The sequence below is a fragment of the Liolophura sinensis genome, chromosome 10 (genome assembly GCF_032854445.1).
Source record: "Liolophura sinensis isolate JHLJ2023 chromosome 10, CUHK_Ljap_v2, whole genome shotgun sequence".
Classification (NCBI taxonomy): domain Eukaryota; kingdom Metazoa; phylum Mollusca; class Polyplacophora; order Chitonida; family Chitonidae; genus Liolophura; species Liolophura sinensis.
The window spans coordinates 23,962,063-23,985,644 of NC_088304.1; the positions used below are offsets into that span (position 1 = coordinate 23,962,063).

The 23,582-nt window shown below is 38.2% G+C and overlaps 3 protein-coding genes across 7 annotated transcripts in view; 1 reads left to right on the top strand and 2 right to left on the bottom strand.

Annotated features, from left to right (window-relative positions):
* The window catches only part of LOC135477006 (ATP-binding cassette sub-family C member 9-like), a 51,199-nt gene extending 47,090 nt beyond the window's left edge, over positions 1-4,109 (bottom strand). Inside the window, 3 exon segments of the mRNA XM_064757153.1 lie at positions 714-770; positions 1,806-1,985; positions 3,546-4,109. Of these exon segments, the coding sequence (XP_064613223.1) occupies positions 714-770; positions 1,806-1,985; positions 3,546-4,109 (801 nt within the window).
* Positions 4,110-4,866: 757 nt separating this feature from the next.
* LOC135476587 (transcription elongation factor SPT4-like) lies at positions 4,867-12,442 on the top strand. The gene is given in 5 exon segments (XM_064756661.1): positions 4,867-4,914; positions 4,916-4,939; positions 8,267-8,373; positions 10,197-10,252; positions 10,820-12,442. Coding segments are annotated over 5 exon segments (354 nt in total). The 5' UTR covers positions 4,867-4,869; the 3' UTR covers positions 10,942-12,442.
* Positions 12,443-14,040: 1,598 nt separating this feature from the next.
* Positions 14,041-21,494, bottom strand: LOC135476418 (uncharacterized). 5 transcript variants are annotated; one of them, XM_064756439.1, is made up of 10 exons: positions 21,335-21,494; positions 20,952-21,079; positions 20,031-20,255; positions 19,479-19,602; positions 19,024-19,270; positions 18,427-18,588; positions 17,609-17,709; positions 16,586-16,626; positions 15,955-16,020; positions 14,041-14,448 (listed from the first exon to the last, which is right to left on the bottom strand). In XM_064756439.1, exons 2-7 carry the CDS (start codon positions 21,055-21,057, stop codon positions 17,701-17,703), a joined length of 873 nt encoding a protein of 290 aa, XP_064612509.1. In that variant the 5' UTR covers positions 21,058-21,079; positions 21,335-21,494; the 3' UTR covers positions 14,041-14,448; positions 15,955-16,020; positions 16,586-16,626; positions 17,609-17,700. The 5 variants fall into 5 exon arrangements, with proteins under 5 accessions (XP_064612509.1, XP_064612512.1, XP_064612510.1 ...); XM_064756442.1 differs by lacking the exon at positions 15,955-16,020 and having other exon boundaries at positions 19,144-19,267; XM_064756440.1 differs by lacking the exon at positions 15,955-16,020 and having other exon boundaries at positions 19,024-19,267.
* Between the last annotated feature and the right edge of the window lie 2,088 nt (positions 21,495-23,582).

The window sequence follows — 23,582 nt, forward strand, 5'->3', positions numbered from 1 at the left end:
TCTAGGACCATTTTTATAAAGCTTCGAAAGACATGCATCTCATAAATTTCATTTGGTACGGCAATGTCATTTTGCGAGAAAAGCAAAATGAAAAATTGATTTATGAAATATTAATAAGTGGACCCTTCTCTGTTCAATACACACTCATCAGAAGAGAAGTATTCAAACCGTTAAGTATGACATTATTACAAATCTCTCTGCTCTTCACAATATTATAGACACCGTATATATGCAAATCACTACCCAGCGTAACCAATAACATAACAAGGTTTTGACATTTACATGTAAGATACGCACTTAGCCATTTTCTTTCTTTGATTTGTTGCTTTTTGCAGTTGTTATTACTGGTAAATTTATATTAAAGAATGTTTCACAATAGCAGCTAGTGTATTTATGGATTTCAGAGTAATAAACCACGTGATTTGGTGCTTTCCTGATGGACCCAAGTTCGACATATGTCATAATATAAAGCGGTCTCTGACAGACTTCATGTAAGACCACATGAACTTAGTAACTCCTTGGTCAAGACCTAGTAATACATGTATATTCATTTTGTTTACTTATTCGCTTGTTCTTTAACACTGTTTGACACTGTCAAGGGTCTCTCAGCCAGAGCGAACAAGAGATTTATCCATTTGAGCCAGAAAGCGAGGTTTTGGCAAATCTATATTAAATATCCAGCCAGTAAATTCACTGATGCACACACTATTTACCTTCTCCTCTTCAAAGGTTCTGTGGAGTTTAGCCAGGTTTGTTTTCGCATGTTCAGTCTGAAACACAAAAAAAAATTTTTTTTAAACTTATTTAATGTACTACATGTAGGTATAAATGTACTGGACAATTTCTGAGTTTGCAGAGTACTTAATCATTTTAATTAAGCTAAGTTGTTGCAGAAGTGTGCGAGCGGGTGATCACATAGCGATCTTAGACTTTCAAATCACTTTAAAATTGTTATTTCTTACGTGACAATCTAAAACTATTACTTGACAACATAAATTCTGCTAAAGTTATTGTTAAACAAATTTGATATAAAATAACGGAAAGAAACATACCAAGTTTTTTGACTGAAATTTTGACTTTAGTCTGAGATCGCTACGTGATACGAGGGTTTGAACTCCCATCATACGAACCCTAGTTTCTTTCCGACAGACAAAATGTTATTTTTGCATAATAGTTTAATTAATAATTCACACTGTCTCTATTGACTTCAGCTTAGAGATTGATTTGGTGATTTTGAGTTTGAAGATGAATAAAACTGAAATGAAAAGCATCAAATATGATGCAAATTTCAAAAATGGGCTTAATAAATGATTGATGTATTAATCTATTAATTCAGTTATTTATTCATGTTCCTTCTTCTTTTCATGATTTTGGGCCAACTGTATTAACCGCATTTCACTTGTTACATAGGAGCATATAATGTACAGCAGGATTTTTCAAAAAGGGCAAGTAACAGGTTGCAGACAGCTGCCTACTGCCTTCCATGTAGCCGTCTACTTTGGGTGCTCTGACCATTTCATCAATAGTAATTGTGACATAATTTCTTTGAATTGAGCCACCTACTTTTGAGCTCTGATCTCCTTCTCAAATTACAAATGAAAACCCTGGTACAGTGTAGTCAATCACATTATTTCAGCCCATGGGCAGTAACTCATTTGGAATCTTCTATGACTGGAATTATGAAATCAATTCTTAAATTCTTAAAAATACACTGAATAGTGGAAAATTTTCAATCCAGAAACAGCTGTAGCTGCTACCAATGTCTTTTTTGTTAAACATGAACCTAGCGTATTGACCACACTTACGCTTGGTAGTCGCCCAAGGTGTTGCAGGTCCAGCACGTGTTTGTACCCTTCCCTCAACAAGCCTAAGATCCACCAGAAAGTTGCCTTAGACAGAAAGTTTACGTAACTATAGATGTAACGTGTCTCCGCAATCTCATCAAGGGGTTGGAGCAGATTCTTCTCCTTGAACAGGGCGTAACGCTGAAACAGGTTAAAATGTAAAGTGTATGTCCTGCATGAAATTGGATGCACATTTGTGATAAAAAAAAAACCTGGTCAAAATTAAAAAACCAGTAACCTGCATATGTAGAATAGTGCCCTTACCACATAACTAACAGTTCATTTCACTTTAGGGTCACACTCTGTAACCATAAATTTGGGTTAAACTTTGTCAAATATCCTCTTTTTCGGTGCACTGACCTCCCAGTCATAGTTGGGAAGTCGATGATACGAAAGTGAGGCTCTTGTACTTAGCCTTGTGAAAAATGTGCAGCCACATTTGGCGCCATTGAAAAAAAAAGTGTTTTGCTTCTCGCAGAATGCGAGTACAGTATCTCTATGTTGGATCTTCCTACAAAAAGAAAACAGCCTTTTTCGAAGTATATAACTTTCCGACAAAGTTGCTAAGGGTATAGAAGAATATTATTTTTCTTGCTGTGATTGGGACTGTATGTCATAACACAGGAGTGGTTTCAGACCAAATCATCAAAAAAGATCAGATCAGATCGATGTTGTTGTTGGAGCACGTTAGACAAGATAATTCTATTCTGAATGATACTAACGATGTTTTTTGGAGAGAAATAAACTATATTTTGGAATGGGTTTGAGAGTGTTTACCTGGCGGAAAGGTATTACATAACCAGGAGAACAAAACAAAAGATCACAAGGTTGAGTATAGGTGGATCCTTCTGCACCTGGCGTCGGATGCAGGTGGGGCTAGAATAGGCAGGTTGGATAAGCTACATGAAAACAATTTCTGATTGTGGCAAAAGAATTATATGTCAATATTTCCACATGTATTTCCATCTTCCAGCAAACAACATGGTTTAAGGCTCAAAATGCTTGGTCATTCACTCATTTTTAAGACAAAAAACAAGATAATAATAAAAAAATGATGACCGCAAATTGAGGCCAATTCATCAAACAGACGACTTTGTATCATGTAAATATATCTTATCTCACACATAAAGATTACTGTATAGTATCCACTACCATATTGTTTAACAATCTCATAAATGGAATGTAATACATAATACACATTTACATCAGTTTCGAGTTGTGATGAATTCATCACTCTGAAGAGCATAAATTATCAAACATTTTACCACTTGCCCTTAAAATTCTAGGCAAATTAAACAAATGCTTCAGTTTTCAGAAAATATGTGAAACTGAACATCAGTCATGACAGCCCACCATCATGACCATGGCGTTACAGTTAGCTTACTGTCTTTACTTGGCTTTGTGTCAATCAAAGGAAGTACTAGAGCTCTACGTTTCATATACGGGTGACCTGCCTTCGGTTGGAACTGGGATTTCCCCTTTTTTTGGCCACAAACTCTTTGAAAATGTGACATTATCAAAAATTAACAATTTTAAATGAAAAGTGCAAATTGTTCAATGGCCAACTCCAATTTTCGACAGATATTGAGGCTGGAAGGAAAACTTAGGAATCCAGCATCATTTGTTTAACCTCTGGGCTACAGCAATGCTGTAACCTTTTATCATGCTCCATTTGTCGTCTCATTTCCTCGTTTTTCTCACCTGAATCCTAAGCACATTGAGCTCAATTAGGAGGAGGACTGAGTAGAAGACTATACCGATTAACGTAAGCCAGAAACGGACATCTGTCAGTTCTACACCATCTGAGGTTATAGACACGATTTTCAGAATTTTACACGTCACAGAACCTGACCAGTATAGTAACAGTAAGACTAGGAATCGAGGGGAGTTCCACATTTCCACACTGTGATAGTATGCGATGCTGATGCCAGTACTGATTGTGGAGATACACTGTGGAATGAACACGTGATATCTGAGATGGCCGGGGTCCAAGGAGGCAAGTAAAACTCCTTCTGCAATCTCCACAACGTTCAGACACAACAAACTCAGCGTGATGATCCATCGTAGAGTGTGGCCTTGAAAGTGCACCCAGGTTACGATGTTTAGCTTCCCAAAGAATGAATGTCTCCAAGCAACTAGGATAGATACGCTGATCAAGAAAAACACGCTGTGAGGAATGATGTTAAGAACATCAACGTAACACTCATTAGCCAAAACGCCCGTTTCCACACTGAGTGCATTGGTAGACGGGCCACAAAACCCCATGGTGCTGCAGCTAAAACAGTCAGGCTATATGTACTTCATCCTGCAAGCTGTGACTGTGAGTCTGAGTGCTTTTGTTTGTGGGCTTATTATAATGCCATCGGTAGATATTTTACAAGCCCTGTCAGTTGGATCTATTCCCATCCAATCATTGAAGCAGAGAAAAAAAAATCACATATGAGTGTCATCAAAGTGAGGGACTGGAACACCTGTATTTTTTCAGCGCTTTTTCTAACTGTTTAACTACGGCTAAAGGGCCGTAGCTGGAAATGATTGATGACCATGGGTAACCATTGATCGCCTTCGTTCTGCACCGCCTTGTATCGTTGTCAGTCGCAGTTAAATATGCACTTGCAATGATTTCAACTGCAGTTCGCACAAATGGAAGATTTTCGCGTGAGTTTGATTTACATCCTCGTATCAAAATTACATGTAGTATCCTGCACAACGTGCCAATCGCCCGCCCAACAACATCTCCGCTTGTGTCATCCGCATTTCCGGTCGCAATGTAGTACAGGTTTAGCTCGCGATATCGGGCGCGTAGGAAATCTGATACGAGCTACAGGATCCATTATCTTTGACATGCATTGCTATTTTTCATCAATAGGTACACAGCAGGTCCAAGCCGTATAGAATCGATCACAGATCCTTGCGCACCTGCCCTGTTGTTGATATCTGACGTTGTTGCTGCACGTTGTCAGACAGGTAGCCGAAGAAAAGTGAAAATAACTTAACACTATAACTGCACGGAAAAGTAGCCAGGATGTCGTTAGAAACTGTTCCAAAGGAACTGAGGAACTTAAGAGCCGTGCCTCCTATGTTCACTAGTAAAGGTAAAACTCTAAGTACAGGTGTTTATGTTGTGGAACTTTGGGGCTGTGGCAACGCTGGTAACAAATTGGACAGTGTCCAATTATCGTTATGTTGGTTTGAGACAAATTACACATCCTAGTAACCTGTTTAGGTTTTTGGAGACGCAGATATCAGTATTTTTACTTTGCCGGTGTGATGTGGTAACATATGTTTTTAGAATATGTATGTTTGTAAATGCCCCATGACAGCATGAAAATAGTCCCGAAAAGCTCCAACTCTTTTCCTTATATTGGCCTATCGTCGTTGGATTCTCGATGCTAACAATATCAATTTCGTACTAAACGAAGGTCCAGGCAGATTCTCTTTGCTGTCAAACAAGTGTTGTGCAAATGAAAGAAACCAACCTAAACACCGGCTTTCCGCTCCCACCGCACCGCCACCATATGTCTCTACTCGCTTTAGAATAGATTTATTATAGCTATGAAGACTTCCACAGTACATGCTTCTTGGCGGTGGCCACCATGTTGGGCAGCTACATGTAGGCCCACGCGCATGTTCTGCTTCATAGTGGAACAGTAAGAAGATGGTTGCCACGGCTGAAGCTTTCATGGTAATAATTAATCTATTCTAAAGCAAGTATTTATTTATTTATTTGATTGGTGTTTTACGCCGTACTCAAGAATATTTCACTTATACCGCTACGGCCAGCATTATGGTTGTTGGAACCGAGCAGAGCCCGGGGGAAACCCACGACCATCCGCAGGTTGCTTACAGATCTTCCCACGTACAGTCTAAAGCGAGTAGGGGCATATGGTGATCTTGTGGTGATGTGGAAAGCAGACCTTTAGGTTGGTGTCTTTTATTTGCATGAGGCTTGCCCGATAACAAAGAACAAGAGAATTGGCCTGGACCTTTATTGAGTACGAAATATATACTGTCAGTGTTAAGACTCCAACGACGCTTGGCCAATATATGAAAAGGAGTCTTTCGGGGCTACTCTACATGTTGAAAAGTGAAAGTAAAAGTAATCTTCTCTAGCAATCCGTTAGATACATTGACTAGTACTTAGTGAAATATTTGGATACGACAGATATTTCCTCACTCACAATAGCTCAGTCTCTTAAAAATTAAAGGGTAGTGTCATAGCCTGGGTTTTAGTCTGTAGCTTCTACATGATTCTTAACACAGAATGAGAAGACTTAAAAAATCATTGTATACCAAACATTAAAATTGTGTGGATGAGTTTGAGTTGAAAAGGTTCAAGGAAACATTCTGCATGGCGTTGAATGATAGAGCTTCACGTATTACGGAAACTTCAGCTAACCTTTGAGCTGTAAGAAGACAAACTTTTTTTTTCTTGTAAGATTGATATTTCTGTCATGTTTTGGACAAAAAGACTATGTTGAAGTGACTGGCTAGAAATAACTAACTGATCCTCAGGGTAACAATATCACAGGACTGTATTGACAAAAAAAGCCAGTTAAGTTAACCCCAAGATGTAATTGGTTATATACTTTTTATTATTATACCTCACAGAGTCATCCTTGGTTTCCAGTGGTCAGCACACAATTTCATGTTATTCCAGAAAACATGTGTAATGATAATGATCCCAAGCAAAGAAATGTCACACTCACAAAGTAATACCCTATCCTCACGAGGCAACAGCCAACAGTCTCCTCCAGTAATAGTTAAAGAATTCTTAATAAATGTTGAGGGTTGTGTCTTAAAAAGTACTGCATGTATATATGGGAAAAAAAATAGTAGCAATACAAGTGAAGTGTTGCGTTGTTGCTGTCCTACCTGCATATTTATTACTTATATTGTTGATTGGGGGCCCTCCTTGGCTCAGTTGGTTAGCGTGCTAGCGCAGTGTAATGGCTCATGCTGGCTTCCTCTTCCTCTACGTGGAAAGGTCTGCCAGCAACCTCCTGATGGTCATGGAGGTGCATGCCCGGCTCTGCCCGGTTTCCTCCCACCATAATGCTGGCCGCTGTCGTAAAAATGAAATATTCCTGAGTATGGCATAAAACACCAATCAGATAAATAAATAAATATATTGTTAATTGGAATCAATGTCAAAGGAGAAGAAAACTTAAAAACATGTCACTATATGCTGAAAAGAGCACATTTTTTCATATCTGGTGGTGCCCTCTGTATAATTTTGTGATTTTTCCTTGCCATACACGTAAAGCCTGAACACGGCAAAGCTGGCATAAATCGCTGAGTCCATTTGGTCCTTCATCTTTAACACCCTGTAATTTATGTTGAGGGTGTGTTGCCTCTCAGCCAATGAGAGTCTTTAAGACTGCCGGCTTGCTCTTGTTAACTCGGAACCTACATCCAACATTCCAGTATCCCGATTGCCAAGTGGAAAACAAACTGTACTGTTCGCTACCGTCTGGGAAGAAGAGTTCTACCAGAAATGTATGAACTGCACTTCGGCGGTTCCCGACGGCGATTCTTCTCCTAACACAGAAAACTTCAGGACTAGTTCTGAGGCAAAATGGAGTCGCCCACAGCGGATGTTGGCACAGACTTTATTTATAATTTATCATCTTTGAGATACATATTAGAATTTATTTTATGGCATGCACCTGCAAGGAAATGCATACTGTTTTCAGTGGTACATGTATTTGATTGATATTTAAATTTTCTTCTCCTTTAAGGTATGTGTACTTCAGATCTTTCATCGTACATGGGAAAAATTTGTTCATTGCTTGTTTGATAACCACAACGTGTATGCATGTATCTTATAGTTTTAGTACATTTTATCCAGAAAAAAGCCTGGCAGATGGCATAATTGAGGTTGGCAGTAGCTTATGGAATGTAACATTAAGGATTTTTGTCCTAGGCCTTGTAACTTAAGCATTACAATCTGGGGTTATCGCAGGGTTTGACCATAAAAGCGAAAGGAGCCTCTCAACCATGCGATCGCTGTGAGTTCAAATCCAGCTCATATTGGGTTCCTCTTTGATCCTACTTGGGCAAGTCTGTCAGCAAGTTGTGGGTGATCTTGTCCTTCCCCAGTGCTGTAACAGGTTTCCCAATACCATAATGCTGGCTGCTGTCATATAAGTAAAATATTCTTGAGTTCGGTGTAAAATACCAATCAGATAAATAAATATTAAGTGGTAATCTGTGTGGAGATCCAATGATTGAAGTAATTATTCATTATATTTATTTAATTATCCTGAAAGCACCCTGCTTGGTTTTCGTGGTTTTCCCCAGTGCTCTGCCTGGTTTCCGCCCACCATAATGATGGCAGCCATTGTATAAGTGAAATATTCTTGAGTACGACCAGTGAAATAAACAAATGAATCAGTCATTTATTTCTTGCAATTTGTCAGACATTCGAGCAATTTGAGTTTGATGGCTGTGACAACTGTGAGGAGTATCTTCACATGAAGAACAACAGAGATGCTGTGTACGAATGCACCAGTTCAAACTTTGATGGGTAAGATCTTCCTGCTCTCGCATTTTGTTTTCAAAAAAACCAGAGTACCAATAATAGATAGTCTTACTTGTTACATTTTTACTACATGAGTAGTCCGGCACCTCAAAGTCGGGAGACCTGGGATCAAAACCTGGGTCAGAACATATCAAAGGCTTTAAAAATGGCACATGTTTGTGTCTTGTTTGGCATGGCGAGGTTAAAGCTGGGAAACAGAACTGCCTATCCCAGTGTCCTTGTGACTTTGTGGGGTGTCATGGTGGTGTCTTCAGCATGATACCTCAGGGGCAGCAGCATATTGGAGGCATGCCACAAGAAGACACTATATATGTACACGCTTATGACTCCTCGTCATGGCTGTAAAACATTCTTTGGTGAGTTAGTCTAGCTCAGTTGATACACCATACTCCTTTTGGCATGTTCGCTGTTTTATATACTTGCTTTACATCATTGCCACCACAGTAAAAATTTTGTACAGAAATCTTGAACACTGCCAAGATAACTGGGTCACAGTGATCAGGCCAAAATGTCAGAAAACAAGAATGGTTCTGTCTCGCATTTTGTCTTTGTTAATACCAGATACACATGCATGCATTTTCTATAACTAAAGTGATTTCAGTGGACACCAGGCCCTTGGGTCACACAGCGATCTTTACAGACTTAAATCAAAGTTTAAATCAAACTTTAGAATTGTTATTTCTTGTGTAACAAGGTCAAAATATTGCTTGACAATGCAAATTCTGGGTAAGTTAATGTAAAACAAATTTCAGCTAAAATAACGGAAAGGAACTCACCAAGTTTAATGATTCTTTAAGTCTAAGATTGCTTTTTGATCCTGGGGCCTGTAAATATTTTACAGCTGAATGCTGATCATAGATCTAGGGGAGGTCATTAGAGATCAGGCTCAGTCTTAGTATGGGTTACATGTGGGCCAAAGGTCAAACTTGTCTAGTGATGGCAGTGATGTAAAGCAAGTGTACAGAGGGGCTGATGCATTTAGCCAAGGAATGTGCTTATAAATACTGTACATGTATACACACAGTTGTAATGTGTTTGACCATTGACATGGCAGAGCAAAAGACATATTCTGACCAATCAGATTGCTCTCCTATAGTAATGTTAGTGTACCAGATAGACTTTAGGACACATAATGTTTTTGCTTATGTAGTATATATATATATATATATATATATATATATATATATAAATGTATTTCAATGCAAAGGAAACACTAACATGAAGTACATATTAGATGAAAGAACATTAAACACTGAAAGGAAAAGAAAGTAGATATACCATTACCCTAATTCTTCAACCTTTTCAGCTGCCTCTGCGTGAAATACTTCGAAACATTCTGAAAGAACTATAGGGTGTAGAGAAATAATCGACGCAGTTTTATGAAGCTTGCATCTTAAGTGACACAACTATAAGTTATCGTCGTATAAGTTAAATATCCTTGAGTACGGCGTAAAACACCAATCAGATAAATAAAATAAATAAAGTACATCGTGATGACATAATTTTGTTAATAAATGTGCAGTTATCTACAATATGTATACTAGTACTTTATGGTAAAATACATGTATGTACAGGGGATGTGGCTTGAGGGAATGTTTTGTATTAATAATAGAAATGCCACAAATGCTATTAAATTATCACTTTTTGGTGATAAAAAACATAAATGATCTGAGACATTGTTAGATATAATGTATATGATGTAGGTGTCAGATACTTAAAAAATAGATCAAGTGTAATTTTTCATCAGGCTCATATTACTTTTTATTATCATTTTTTATCTTGTTTGTTTTTGGATGTTGCTGATATAGAGTCGTGGCAATGATGAGCCCTGAGGATAGCTGGGTGGCTAAGTGGCAGAGGATAAGTAAGTATTTTTTTAAAAATTTTCAGATTTATTTGTGCTATTTGTGCATCAAGTTTTTTCCATTTCCTGCAGGGCGTTCATTAATCTGTAAGTATGTATCTCTGCAGTGTTGCATTACTGCTTCCAATTTTACAGTATCCTCCAACACAGCGCATTTCTACTGCACGTATGATTTGACTAAGAGAAGATGTAATCCATCTGATCCAAAGATATATACAAGAAGTAAAAACGAACAAAAATGCAAGACTTGCTGCCCTAGTTCTGGGACATCTGGTCTTCTCTTTTTAGCCAAAATACATAAAATTGTAACAGGAAAGCACCATTTCTTTTTTTTCCTATGGTTACCCCAACAAATGATGAACATATACATATCCCCCCCTCCCCCCCCCCCCCCAAAGAAACAGCTGAGAGAGAAATGTAATCTTTTTGCTTTCCACACTAATACCTGATTCTCTTAAACATTAGGAGAATTACTGGAATGTAACCTTTACCAGCAGAGTAGCATTAATGAAAAATACATGTAACTGTCATGGCTTATGTATGTATTTTGTTTTTTGTTTTCTACAGATAGATTTACTAAAGGATGTTATGCCATATCAGTGACTGGGAGATTGCCACCTGGTATTGTGAGAGAGCTGAAGAGTAAGGGAGTCAATTACCGACAGAGAGACACCAGTCAGAAAACATAGCCTGTGTTTTTCCAGTATGTGTAAGCTAAAGACAGGGTGGATATTCCAGCCGGTGGACTAGGGGAGTGAATAGGGAGAGGGGAGACAAGGTGATACACATTTGTAAGGACAGCTCCTTGAGCACGTGTGGTCTTATGCAAGTTAAGATTATGGCTGCTCTTCAGTCACCCTCATTTGGTACACTGGCATGATTCGTACATTTATGTGTGGACTTGTCGAGAGACACATAGATTCCTGCATTGTTAAAATGGTTGAAATGGAATTTAATATTACAAAAAGACTCCTATGTTCTTGAAACAATGCAAATATAGGCCTTGACTCCACCCCCCCAAGGAGAGGCATTCAGACACTGAAAGTTGGGAAGAGGAAAAGTTGGTAGAGGAAAAAGATTTCTTGAATGTTTAAGGTCAAGAAACAGAATTCAAGAGTCATTTTAACATCTCTGTGTGTAAATCATAGTGGTTCAGTTGTCATTTTTTTTCTTTTTTCTGTCATTGTTCATGCATGTATATTTTATGATTTTGGTTGCCATTGTCAGGCATTTATGCAGTAAATTTAATTTTATACCTGCTAACCATTTTTGTTGTTATGGAAAATACTCTTCCCAGTCTTAACACACATGCAGTTTGTGACCATCTTGAAAGGCTGTCTGCAAGACGTATCATGAAAGGAGCTAAAAGTCTACAAGTAAACGTGTTTTAGTGTCACAGAAACTTGTAAGACATCTGTTTTGACATTTGTGTTCTCACAAGCTTTTCTCATATGTGCAAGTATTAAAATAGGTCAATTCCCTTCCCTTAGTACTGTTTTCTTGTCAGGATTTTACTTTAGTCGCCATACAGCACGACACCTTTGAAAGCCCATTGAATTACAGATATTCAGACTTTGTTCAGAGATGCTGCACCTTAGTTGAAGAAAATTAATGGTGGGTTTGGATAAACTTCTGTGTCATTGTATGTACGTGTACATGTAACTGCAAGATAACATTTCAAATCCATGAGTATGACTTTGAGCTGCCCCTCTCATGTAATACAGAAATTCTGGATGTTTCTGTCATGCGGATCTAATCAATTTTATTTTTTCGTTGTAAAGAATGGAATATACATCCAGGTTTCAGGAAGATACAAGTACTTATGTAATTATGCTACATGTGTATCATTTTATTAATGTCTGATAAATTATTCCTACTTACTGAAGAATAAAACGATTTGTAATCTTGTCTAAACAGCTTTTCTCAATCAAATTGATAGAAGTAAAGCTGACCTTGACCCTGTGGTTAATATGCATGTTTTTGAACCATGGGTTAAAGTGAAGATGAAGTAAGCCAATAAAGCTGAATTAAATTATGAAGTAACATTCTAGAAATGTTCTAAAAGTATTTTAAAAATCCGCTTATCACCAAAATAAATAGCAGTACCTAGTCACTCATTTGATGACACCATTTTGCCATGTTATAGCCATCTAGAGTGAAGTCACAAAACCTAGGAGCTCTCCCGTAATATCGGTATTAAACAATGTGACCATGGGAAAATACAAGCAAAAATGCCCGATACCCAACCAAAGGGTATCAGCTGTGTTCATTGCTCGAAGGCCTGATATTTCTTTTAGTTAGGCACTTGATCAGGGCAATGTTTGTGGACACAAGTGTTGTGTTTTAGTGGTCCTGCTTGTCCTCGTCTTGCATGGATGTAACCATTTACCGAACATAGCAGGACTTTCTGATTGATAACAGACCCTTTCATTCAGATTTTGGGAAGATATTTTTGTAACAAATCTGACTTTGCTGAGGGAAAAAAATGCATCCGTTTAATAGTTAAACTAACGGAAAAATCCCAAATAATTGCATTGATATCTATCTATCCACTATAAGAAACCACCCTGACCATCGAGAGCTAATAGATTTTTTGTTGTGACAGCCAATTATCATATGACGCTTTCAGCGCTAGTGATTGGCCAAGTTCATCAGGCCTTCAGCAACATGGCTACTGGTAGTGAATTGTTCGTCAGTGCCCCAGTGCTGAGCTTTATCTTCTTGGCTTTCAAAACTTTATATAATTTTTTCCATATTTTTCTTGGGCAACTGTGCCCTATGTCATTTTTTCTATGTATATATAGTGGCAGACTTTATGTTAACTTTAAATATACCTGTCAGAGAGAATACATTTGAAGATTTTCTGGATCCATTTTTCCCAGTGCCTTGGTGGCAATAAGCTGTTGACAGCACACATTAAGACAACTTATACATGTGTGTTTTTACACCCTTGACTTTTTCAAGATCACTTCTCTTCTACCAGTGTGGCATACACACTGAACTTACTGGACGGAGGTATGTACACCAGGCACTCCAGTTTCCTGTCATTGCACATGTATGAGAGAAATAATCTAGCTCACCATGAGAGCCAAACGTGGCTTAATAAGTATTTATTTTATATTTGATTGGTGTTTTACGCCGTACTTAATAATATTTTACTTATATGACGGCAGCCAGCATTATGGTGGGAGGAAACTGAGCATAGCCCAGGAAACCCACAACAATCCCTTCTCATGCATGAACTGCTGAAGAGGAAGCCAGTATGACCTAGACATGAACTTACAGTGAGGCTCCTGGGTCATTGCACCATGCTGGCATGCTAAACACCTTGGCCATGGAGGCCCCTGTTTAGTAAGTAAGGTGCTATAGTCCTAACGACTAGGCACATGAGGTGCTAGTCAAACTCAGGCTGTAGTAGGAAATTGTAAATTTCCGACTGTGATTGTTTTAATGACCCTTGGTCATCCACCATTATGGCTTGTAAGTTTCTAGATCACAGGACAGTGAAAAAATCTTGAGTATGGCATTGAACTACATGGCATTAGACACTAATACAATGAATGAATTCAGCCACCCACAACAGCACCAATATTCAGGCAAAGCAATGTCCCTGAATATCGATGATACTGCACTGTACTTGTACAAATGTAGATATAAAAAGCACGATACATGCACGTTCTTGGATGGAATTTTAGGCCATTTCCTGCATTTTGCAAATTCCTTGGGCAGTACAAATGTACACCATGAACACAATAATGACAAAAACAACATTTTGATAACAACACGTCACTCTGAGCTTATTTATTACTTTACAAGATAACAATACACGAGAAATCACATGTACATGTATATACAAACAACAATGGTTTAGCTTTCTTTGTCAAACATTACATGTATTCTCAGGATAAGCTTCAATGTTTTACAGTGAGTACTGGCAAATAGGATTATCACAGTTTCTGATGCAGTATAATACTTTTGGTGCCCTAAATCCAGATAAAAACAACTTTATTACTGTCTATAATGTACTACAGTGTAAGTAGGATCACTAGGTTTCTCTCAAGTCTCTGACCAGCGCCTTCATTGTTTCCTCTGACAGTGGCAACATCAGTTTAGCCAGATTGCGTTCTGGAAGGTTTGATCCTCTAACAGAGACACACTTGAACATCCCCAGCTTGCGGTCAAATGTACCCATGCATCTGAATATGTAGGATATAAAGCAAAGTAGATCAACAGTATTCTAAGTTTAGTTAAGAAGTCAAAAGTGGGGCATGTTGTAATCATCTTACAATATAGCTCTGGGGACGATTCCACAAAGCCATTTCTGACTTAAGTCAAAATTTGAAACACGATCTCATTTTGGGGTTTAAACTCTCAATACCAGCTTATTTTGGATTTTCAGAAATTTTGTACCCCTCATCAATGTTATCTTAAGACAAATATGTCAAAATTTACTCTTTCAGTACCAAAACCTAAGCATCATGCTGAGCTTTTAAATTTTGACTTAAGTCAGAAAGGGCTTTCTGGAATTGGCCCCAGAGATCAGTTGGTGATGTTCCTAGCTTAGCATTAGTCTACTTTATTCGCTTCAAATAGATACTTTCAATAATCTGGAACTTGGTCCTGTCACCTGCGATGTCCTCAAAATGTCAAAGCTGTACCCGCCAAAAACAGGCTTCTCTTGATCGTAAGGTAATCTTAGTCCTATCACCTCATTATCTGTGATTAATGAGACAACATCATCACACTTAAGACAAAAATGTAATCAAAGCATGAAGTCGGACGTCATCAGAATTCTGCAACCCGCAATGTGACTTTCGTGAGAGGGCAAACTTCCAAAAATCAAGACTATATTCCAGTTCATTATTAAACCAATAATTAGAGCTAAGATTCAGGTTCCCAAGCATGATGTCACTCTATCACTAGTGTATTGCGCCTTGTTGTATCCAGGTGCCAGCCACATTCATGTCAATGCTGACATTATAGAGTGAGTGAGTGCTTGGGGTTTAACGTCGTACTCAACAATTTTTCAGTCATATGACGACGAAGGAATCCTTAGGGTGCATGTACGTGTAATGTGCCTCCTTGTAGCAGGACGGATTTCCACCGCTCTTTTATTTAGTGCTGCTTCACTGAGACGACTTACCGAAGGCAAGTAAGCCGCCCCACCCGAGCCATTATACTGATACGGGTCAACCAGTTGTTGCATTATCCCCTTCATGCTGAACGCCAAGCAAGGAAGTTACAACTTCCTCTTTTAAAGTCTTAGGTGTGACTCGATCAAGGATTGATCCTAGATCTACCGGTCCCGAAGCAGACGCTCTACCAACTGTGTTATCTGGGCCAGTATGACATTATAGTCTTTTAATGGTATTGATAAATAACTAAATGATATGAAGTCAGAATTACTTCACAACTATGGGAAACCTGTTCTTGTAGTGTACAGCTTTGACATGATGAGGACAGCACAGTTGAAAAGTTCCAAGTAGGCAAATGGAAGAGTACAGGTCTGTATTTGTGAAAGCTCTCTGATCTGTATCCATCTATACATATACATTGTATTCAAATCAAAATACTGAGATTGTCAGAATGAATTTGTTCAGTTACTTCTCTTATTTATTAAGCTAAGTTGTTCAGTGGATCAACCAGATAGAGCCATATACAAAGTATATACATGATTGAATATACAAATATGTTACACTGACTTGCTTATTATCAAGACACTTGGTGGCTAAGTTGTTCAAGTCTCTTGCTGGAGAGCACAGGAACCACTGTGTTAAAGCAAATTAGGACGGGCATAAAGACTGGATCAGAATAGAGGTAAAAAACATGGCATTTGTGAACCACTGCATCAAGTAGTATGTCTGAAACCAGCTCTCCTCTGCTGAACTCCAGGTTATGCATTATTATACATGTAGGTAAAGTTGAAAATTTTCATTTACTCTAATTCTTCAACCTTTTCAACCACCTTTGCATCCAGTTTTTTGAAACCTGAGAGAGTTATGGGATGCAGAAAACTAATTTAACTAGTTTTATGAAGCTGGCATTTTTAGTAACACCATTTTGATAACAATTGTATCATTTGTATACTTAAATTCTACTGAAAAAAATTGCTTTAGAGGTTGAAAAAGCTGAAGATTTACAGTATATATTTATTTTCTTGCCTTTCTCATGAATATTTCACTTATGCTACGGCAGACAGAATTATTGTGGGAGGAAACCACGCAGAGCCGAGGGGCAACCCATGACCATCCATAGGTTGCTGACAGACCTTATTACGGATGACCAGAGAGAAAATAAAGTGTTGCTTTGTGAAAAAATAAACTGTACACTTACCTATACCAATGTCCTCTGATCATTAGTGGCAGTCTCCTATCCTGAAATGGGAAAGTGTGAGGGATGAATCCAAACAACTTGTGTCCCATGCCAAATATACATGAATCTTCAGAGGTCGACTCAATACAGAAGTCTATCTTCATGCAGTAGAAGCATTAACCGATATTACGTGCATGTATGTATGTAACACAATATGTACCTGATAATACTGATAAAAATTGTACATGTAGCTGTTCATATATTTTAATTCACTGATAACAGTACATGTATACAGTACAGTAAAACAAAGTTTGTTTTATCAGCCTTTTTTGCAATTACACATGTAGTTCATATTACTATGGCAGTTTTAAACATATTAAATGTGAAAAGTAAAGGTAAATAACTAAATGATATGAAGTCAGAATTACTTCACAACTATGGGAAACCTGTTCTTGTAGTGTACAGCTTTGACATGAGACCTGTCTAGCTTACCATTAGTAATTATCAGCCAAAATTTAAGATAGTAATCACTTGTTGATGACTACTGCAGACGCTTGCTTTTTATAGGGTATATTAATTTCATGTAGTTTATGCATTATCTGAAGTCCACTGCACAAACCTAAACAGTCTATACTTTGTTCAAAATTCCAGGTTCTGCCTCCCTTTGTTTTTGTAGCATCATGTCAGCTGCATTTTATTAAATGTGAATGAAAGAGCTAGAATACTTAGACATCATCACATTTTGAAATGATGTGATATACATTTTACACACATTTCATAGCACATTTATTGAAAAAAAAAGGTAGTGAATATATCTGTTCACAATGAAGGCTACCACAGCTCTGATACAGCAGCCTGAGTACATGCCTCAGTTCTGTTAAACTAAAGGTTCGACATTTAACCTTTAAATGTCACATATTTATGAACATGAAATGCTTTTATCACTTTGCAAACATAGCTATTTCCTCCAACATACTCATTACTATGGAAATTGGCTTTGAGATAATAGCTCTGTTTACAGAGTTACTGCAACTCTCCCCTTACAATTTCAAAGAAAACACATGGTATACTGCCAGTTTCATCTCGAAGCAGGAATTCCTTCCCCTGCATTACAGCATTGGCTGTGACTGCAGCATTTAAAGTACCTATTTAACAGAGAAAAGTCAACACATAAAATTACACTATAAACTATATCCTCTGCTTGAAATTAATGATATATGCATACAGTTTTAATATTTTTTAAAATAATTTGTGATTGAGTGGGACCATGGGCAAGGGTTTATTTATTTATTTCATTAGAGCTTTACACTGCTCTCAAGAAAATTTCTGAGGGAACCCAACAAGCATCTGCCGGTTGCTCATGCTGCTGGCAGACCTTCCCATATCGACCGTAGAGGAAGCCAGTATGAGCTGCACAGAGATCCCATTGGTGAGTGGCTCCTGGTGCTGTACTAGCCTGCTAACAATTGCCAAGGGTTTACATTGCCACTGCCATTTGGATATGTTCTTATTATGGCCAGATGTGACTAAATTATCTATGCAAAACAATGACCATCCACATGTTGCTGGCAGACCTTGTCATGTATGGCCGGAGAAGGAGCCAGTGTTAGCTGGAATTGAACTCGCATTGGTGAGAGGCTCCTGGACACGCTAACCACGGAGGCCCCCATAGAACAACACAATGCCAGTTTAACATCATTAACATGATTATTATGAATTATGTTTTCAAACTGCATCTAAAGTTTTGCATACATATACATTCCTGAACAAACTTGTGGAAGGTTTTTTTTTTTCAATTTAATCAATTTAATAATTACACTCTTTTTTTCTCTGTAAGTACAGAATAATTAACATGCCCTTACCATGGATCTCAAACATGACAGGTACTGAATGTGGTGAGTTGCCCCACTGCCTGAGGATAGAGCTGTGCCAGTCAGCACCCTCAGAGATTTGTCAATGTCCTGTTTGTTGTTATGATATGCCTTCTGTTTGCTTGTCAAAGAAGTGGCATAGCTTGTAGATGGCTGAAATAGTATAAAAAAATTCAAAGAACAGCCTTAAATTTGAATCGCTGTAATGCTTAGAGGAGACTGACAAATGCATGTTTATAAATCTAACATTTTAAGTGAAACATCTTTAGTATTGTAATTAAAAGATTATTAAGGGAAACTACATATTCATTTCCACACAACAAGTCATTTGTTACAAATATGCAATTATTACAACCTCATTTAACAGTATCATTATCATTTAAAATAAAAATAGCTTCTCAGGTCAATGTGGAACCAGACTTATAAATAAACAAAATAAAAAGGTGGATTTTAAATGTTATTTTTATTCTATTTTTTGATTTTATTAGTGCTGGCTCTACAGTAAAATACAATAAAATTGGTGTTGCCCTAAAGCAAACAAAACTTACTATACGCTATTACTATGGCCTGCATAACAGATTAATTTACCTGTGGACTTGAACACCTTGTGATATTGGAGTTCTGAGATTGGCTTTGTATCTGACTTCTGTTAAAAGCCTGTGTGCTAAACTTCTGCTGGGACGGAAAAGAAGATCTTGCACTGCTGACCTGACTGACATGGCTGAGCTGATTCACACTGGACATGGTGGATAGCCCCATTTGTGCAGTGTGGGATGTCGTCCTGTTGGGCCAGTCTTGACCAGATTGCTGATACTGTCTTTTCTGGTTGAAGCTGCTACAATGGCATTTCCAATATGCAACAAATACATTACTTGATTCAACACCATACTTTCAGTTTCATTTAAACAGGAATTAAGGAATGCTTGATTTTTATGTCAACAATGGTCGATCTGCAAGTCTGGGCATCAAAAATGTAACTACAAATGATAAATTCTAAATTAACAAAATTTATTCCTCAGCAATATTAATATATTTTTTCAAACCTGGTTTTGTTTCCTTGAAACCCCGGAAAACTAGATGCTTGAGGCTGGGAGGTTCCTTGCCTTGTATTATTCATGTTGCTGCTTTGAAAGTTTGTTTGACCTGCTGATAATGCTCTTATCTGACCTGAAGAAAATATAGTAAAAAATACTAGTATGTAAATAACAGCCAAAACACATGAAAGCATAAACCTACAATAAATGCACAAAATTCAACATAGGAAAACTAAAGCAGTGTTCTATGCCGTACTCAAGAATATTTCACTTATGTGATGGCGACCAGCATTACGGTGGGAGGACAACTGTCAGAGCCAAGGGGAAGCATTATTATATTCAAATCATACACAAATACATGCATAACATATCAAATATATGATCTTTCCTTTCTTAAAAAAAGCTTAGTTCATGTACTGAAACTCATAGCGACATCCGCGACACAATATCCTGAATTCTACGATACAAGTATTCATCACTGCTATCATATGTAGATGCAAGTTGGCCTGATGAGAAACTGTGTATATCGTATAAAAAAGTGTAACAAAGAACAACCATTACCACCAGTAACTGTTACTTTTCTTGTGGGTGGAGCTGCCTTGGAATAGCTCTGGTTCTGTGTGACGTGCAGGTTGGACCCTGCCTTAGCCATCTTCTTTGACTGGTATTGGGGTAAAGAGGGTTTGGGTGGGAGAAGAGCAGTCATCATAGAGGGGTTTGTCCTGCCCTGGTTCCATGATCCAGGCTGTGTCCTATGCATGGGTCCAGTGTGTGTGGCAGTGGGACCTGGAATATTTCAAATACCCTAAACAGACTGATGCATGTAATATGTTTTGTTGACCAAAGACACTCAATATTTTATGGAGTTGCACAGAATTATGGTCAAGTCTGTTAAGACTATATAGGGACTTAGGGCAGCAGCTATTAGGCCCTTGACCATTAAGGTTCCATGTTCAAATCTACTCTTTCTGTGTCTGCTGCAGCTTTAAGTACGTATGTTGTTGTCTGCCTGGCTAAGATTGATTTACTTTACTTTAAGCACTATTTCACAAATAAACATGACCCTCATAGTAGAAGTGAATACCTCCTGAGTGTGGATTCAAAATACCAATCAAATAAATACATACTCTGGACATGCGTGTCCACATAAAATGTAGGCTACATTTAAAAATTTAGGAAATTAGCTAAATTAGCTTAGAGTCTTTTAGCTGAGAGTTGATATAGGTCTTCACTGGTAACCAATTAAGCACGACTGTACTCTGTATAAATATGACCAAGTCATCTGCTCCACAACACTTTGAATTAAATTTTGAAATACCTTTTGTGAACAAATTTATTATAATATGACAAGGGCATCTTTACCATTTATGATTATTGCTATATCATACTACCAAGTCATCTGCGCCACCTGACTTAAGCCAGCAATACAGACATCACTTTGGAACCAATTTTTTGTTATATAATATGAAATGGGCATCTTACCATTGCTGATACTTAAAGCTGTTGATTGACTGTCGAAGGGGTCTGAAACTAGTGCCTGTCGAGGTCTCTTTGTGATGTTAAATATGGGCGCGATGAGTCGGTCCATGGATAGGCCTACATGTGGTGCTCTAAGAAGGAATAAAAGGAAACCGAAAACGTGTTGTTTTCACTCTGTTAAAAATAAATCTTTATTCGACAAGTATAACCATGTTCTGAATAATCTGACTTCTGAACTTAAGCCTATATTTTAAGCATGCATAAGTAAAATATCTTGGAGCCGTTTTAAATCTAAATGTTAGACTACACATTCAAAAGACATTAAATTAAACAAGGAACGATAAATTCGTTATTTCGTCTTTTTGTCAGTTTTCACGTCCACCCACCCTTCGTTTGTACTTTTTCCCTTGCTGTTCGGCAGTTTCAGTCTTGTTTAGTTTTACTCTTCTTTACTCGTGTCTTTCGAATCAGGAATGAAAGATAGATTTCCACGGTGCAACGAAGACGTCGTCTGCAATGACAGTTATACCAAAAACACCTCCACACTGAAGAGCACCCATCTTCCTAAAATAAAGTTCTGTCTCGCCACTCTGGAATCACGCGAGACCTCGCTTATCAGTTTCACGTCAGTGCGCTTTTCGATTCCACAACTTATAGTTTGGTAATTTGGTATTTGGTAATTCTCTGTTGAATAGACCCTATTCTTGACAGAAAATTTATCCATCAAGATTAGCAGACCCTGCCAATCCTGATATATAGACGGAAATATTGCTGTTTGCATCAGTTCCCGTGGAGTAGACCCTGCTTCCGAAAATTCAGTCGGCCTTCAGAAGTAAAGGTATGAAACGACTTTCGGCTGGCACCACCCATTGTATCCAAAATTCAAGAAATAAAGCCGTCAACCTCCAACTTTTTCACTCCCTTCCCCATCTGTGGTTATTATCTTCTCGAATCTGCTGTAAGTATTTCCAAATCAGTGGTATTTTGTCCCAGTGGCACCCGTATGTGCTATCTGACCTATTTTGTGACGAACTTTCTTCGTTGTCTCAAAACAAATTCGTGTGGGCGTATATGACGCTTGTCGTACATGGAAATATGCTCCGTACAATGTTTTCCTACAATAATTTGTTATTAATTTGCTGAAAAGGCTGGTTAAATTTAACTCACAGAGTCGTAAGTTTCTTTTGGCCGTCAGTTAATATTACGCCTAACCCCATATTAAAAGATCACAGTCGAGATCCTTGGCTACCCAGCGAACTACAATCGTATGTGCGTTTCTAACATTCTCAACAATATGCTGAAAGCGGGAGCAGCTGTGAGGCCATGCCACATGAGATATTTCATTGAATAGAAGGGATGCAATCAGGCCTTTCCTTGGTAAAGAGTAGACAGATACCTGTACCCAAGACGTCCCCGTAACTGTGTAATTGTTCTGTGCAGGTGGGAAGTCTTTTGCAGTGCTAGAAAAATCGATCCAGTTTCACCACCTTTCAGTGAAGCATTTAATTTTTTTAGCAGAGCTGGCTGATTGTGGACTTAGTTGAAGTGCTGTTAATACTGCCTGGTCCCCAATATCTACCCTGATTTCTCTCCCAAATGGTGAATGTTTCGGTAGTGTTATGTATGACTATTTAACGTCTTCATGTACTGCTAGTCTGCGGACCCTTGTGAAAGCATAACAGGCCCTGTTATATATGTACAGCGCGGACCTGATGGAAAGCACCTTGTTCAATGCTCTGTTTATTTAACTGGCTGTTCATTGGCTGTTAATTCTGTGTTTAAAAATAGTTGAATCCACCTGGAGCGTATATAAGCCGTGTTTTCTGTGCAGAGAGGAGGTATTTTTGCTGCATCCACTGGGAGCCAGGAGAGTGTGCGACGCTCTCGTATCGAGTCCATTTTATTTATATGAGCTGGTGATGCCAGTTTCGTTTGGGAGGACAGATTTTTATGCCGGCACCGTTTGTGTACCACAGTAGTACTGATGTCTGGTTTATGTGAATTTCTGCGGAAGTTCACGACATGTTAATACCTGGCACGTTGGGTGTTGTGTTTAGGTATTTGAGAACATCGTCACCTGTTTAAAGTTTGACTTCAAAGTAATTAACGTTGAGAGATACAGTTTTGTTATCTTTGCTTACTGCACAAAGGTGTCAGGCTCGTCAGTTATTTGATGTCAGTGACATGGTGCTCACAGAATCTAAGTCCGTGATTGTTGTTAGATCCTTGTTGAACCTGATAAGCACTTAAAATCGATTGAGTTATTGTGCTATGATTCTGATGAAACGCTTTGCGTCGTTCACTGTTTAAAAGAGTGTATTGACAGAACTTGTGGTAGAAGGGGGAGATAACTCCTTCTTGCTGTTCAACTACCGGGGACCACATAATCCAGTCTCTACTGAGACAATTGCACTGTTGATCAAATCGGTACTCCAGCTAGCAGGAGTGGACACAAATCTGTTTTATGCTTACGGTACACGAGCAGCTTCTGTTTCTAAAGCTAAAAGTAGTAATATGTCCATAAATATTATCCTGTCTAGTGCGGGCTGGTCATTGGAAAAAACGTTCGCCCCGTTTTATAACAAGCCATTTAGAGAGGCAAATTTTGGAAGTCATTTATTGGATTCTCGCTTT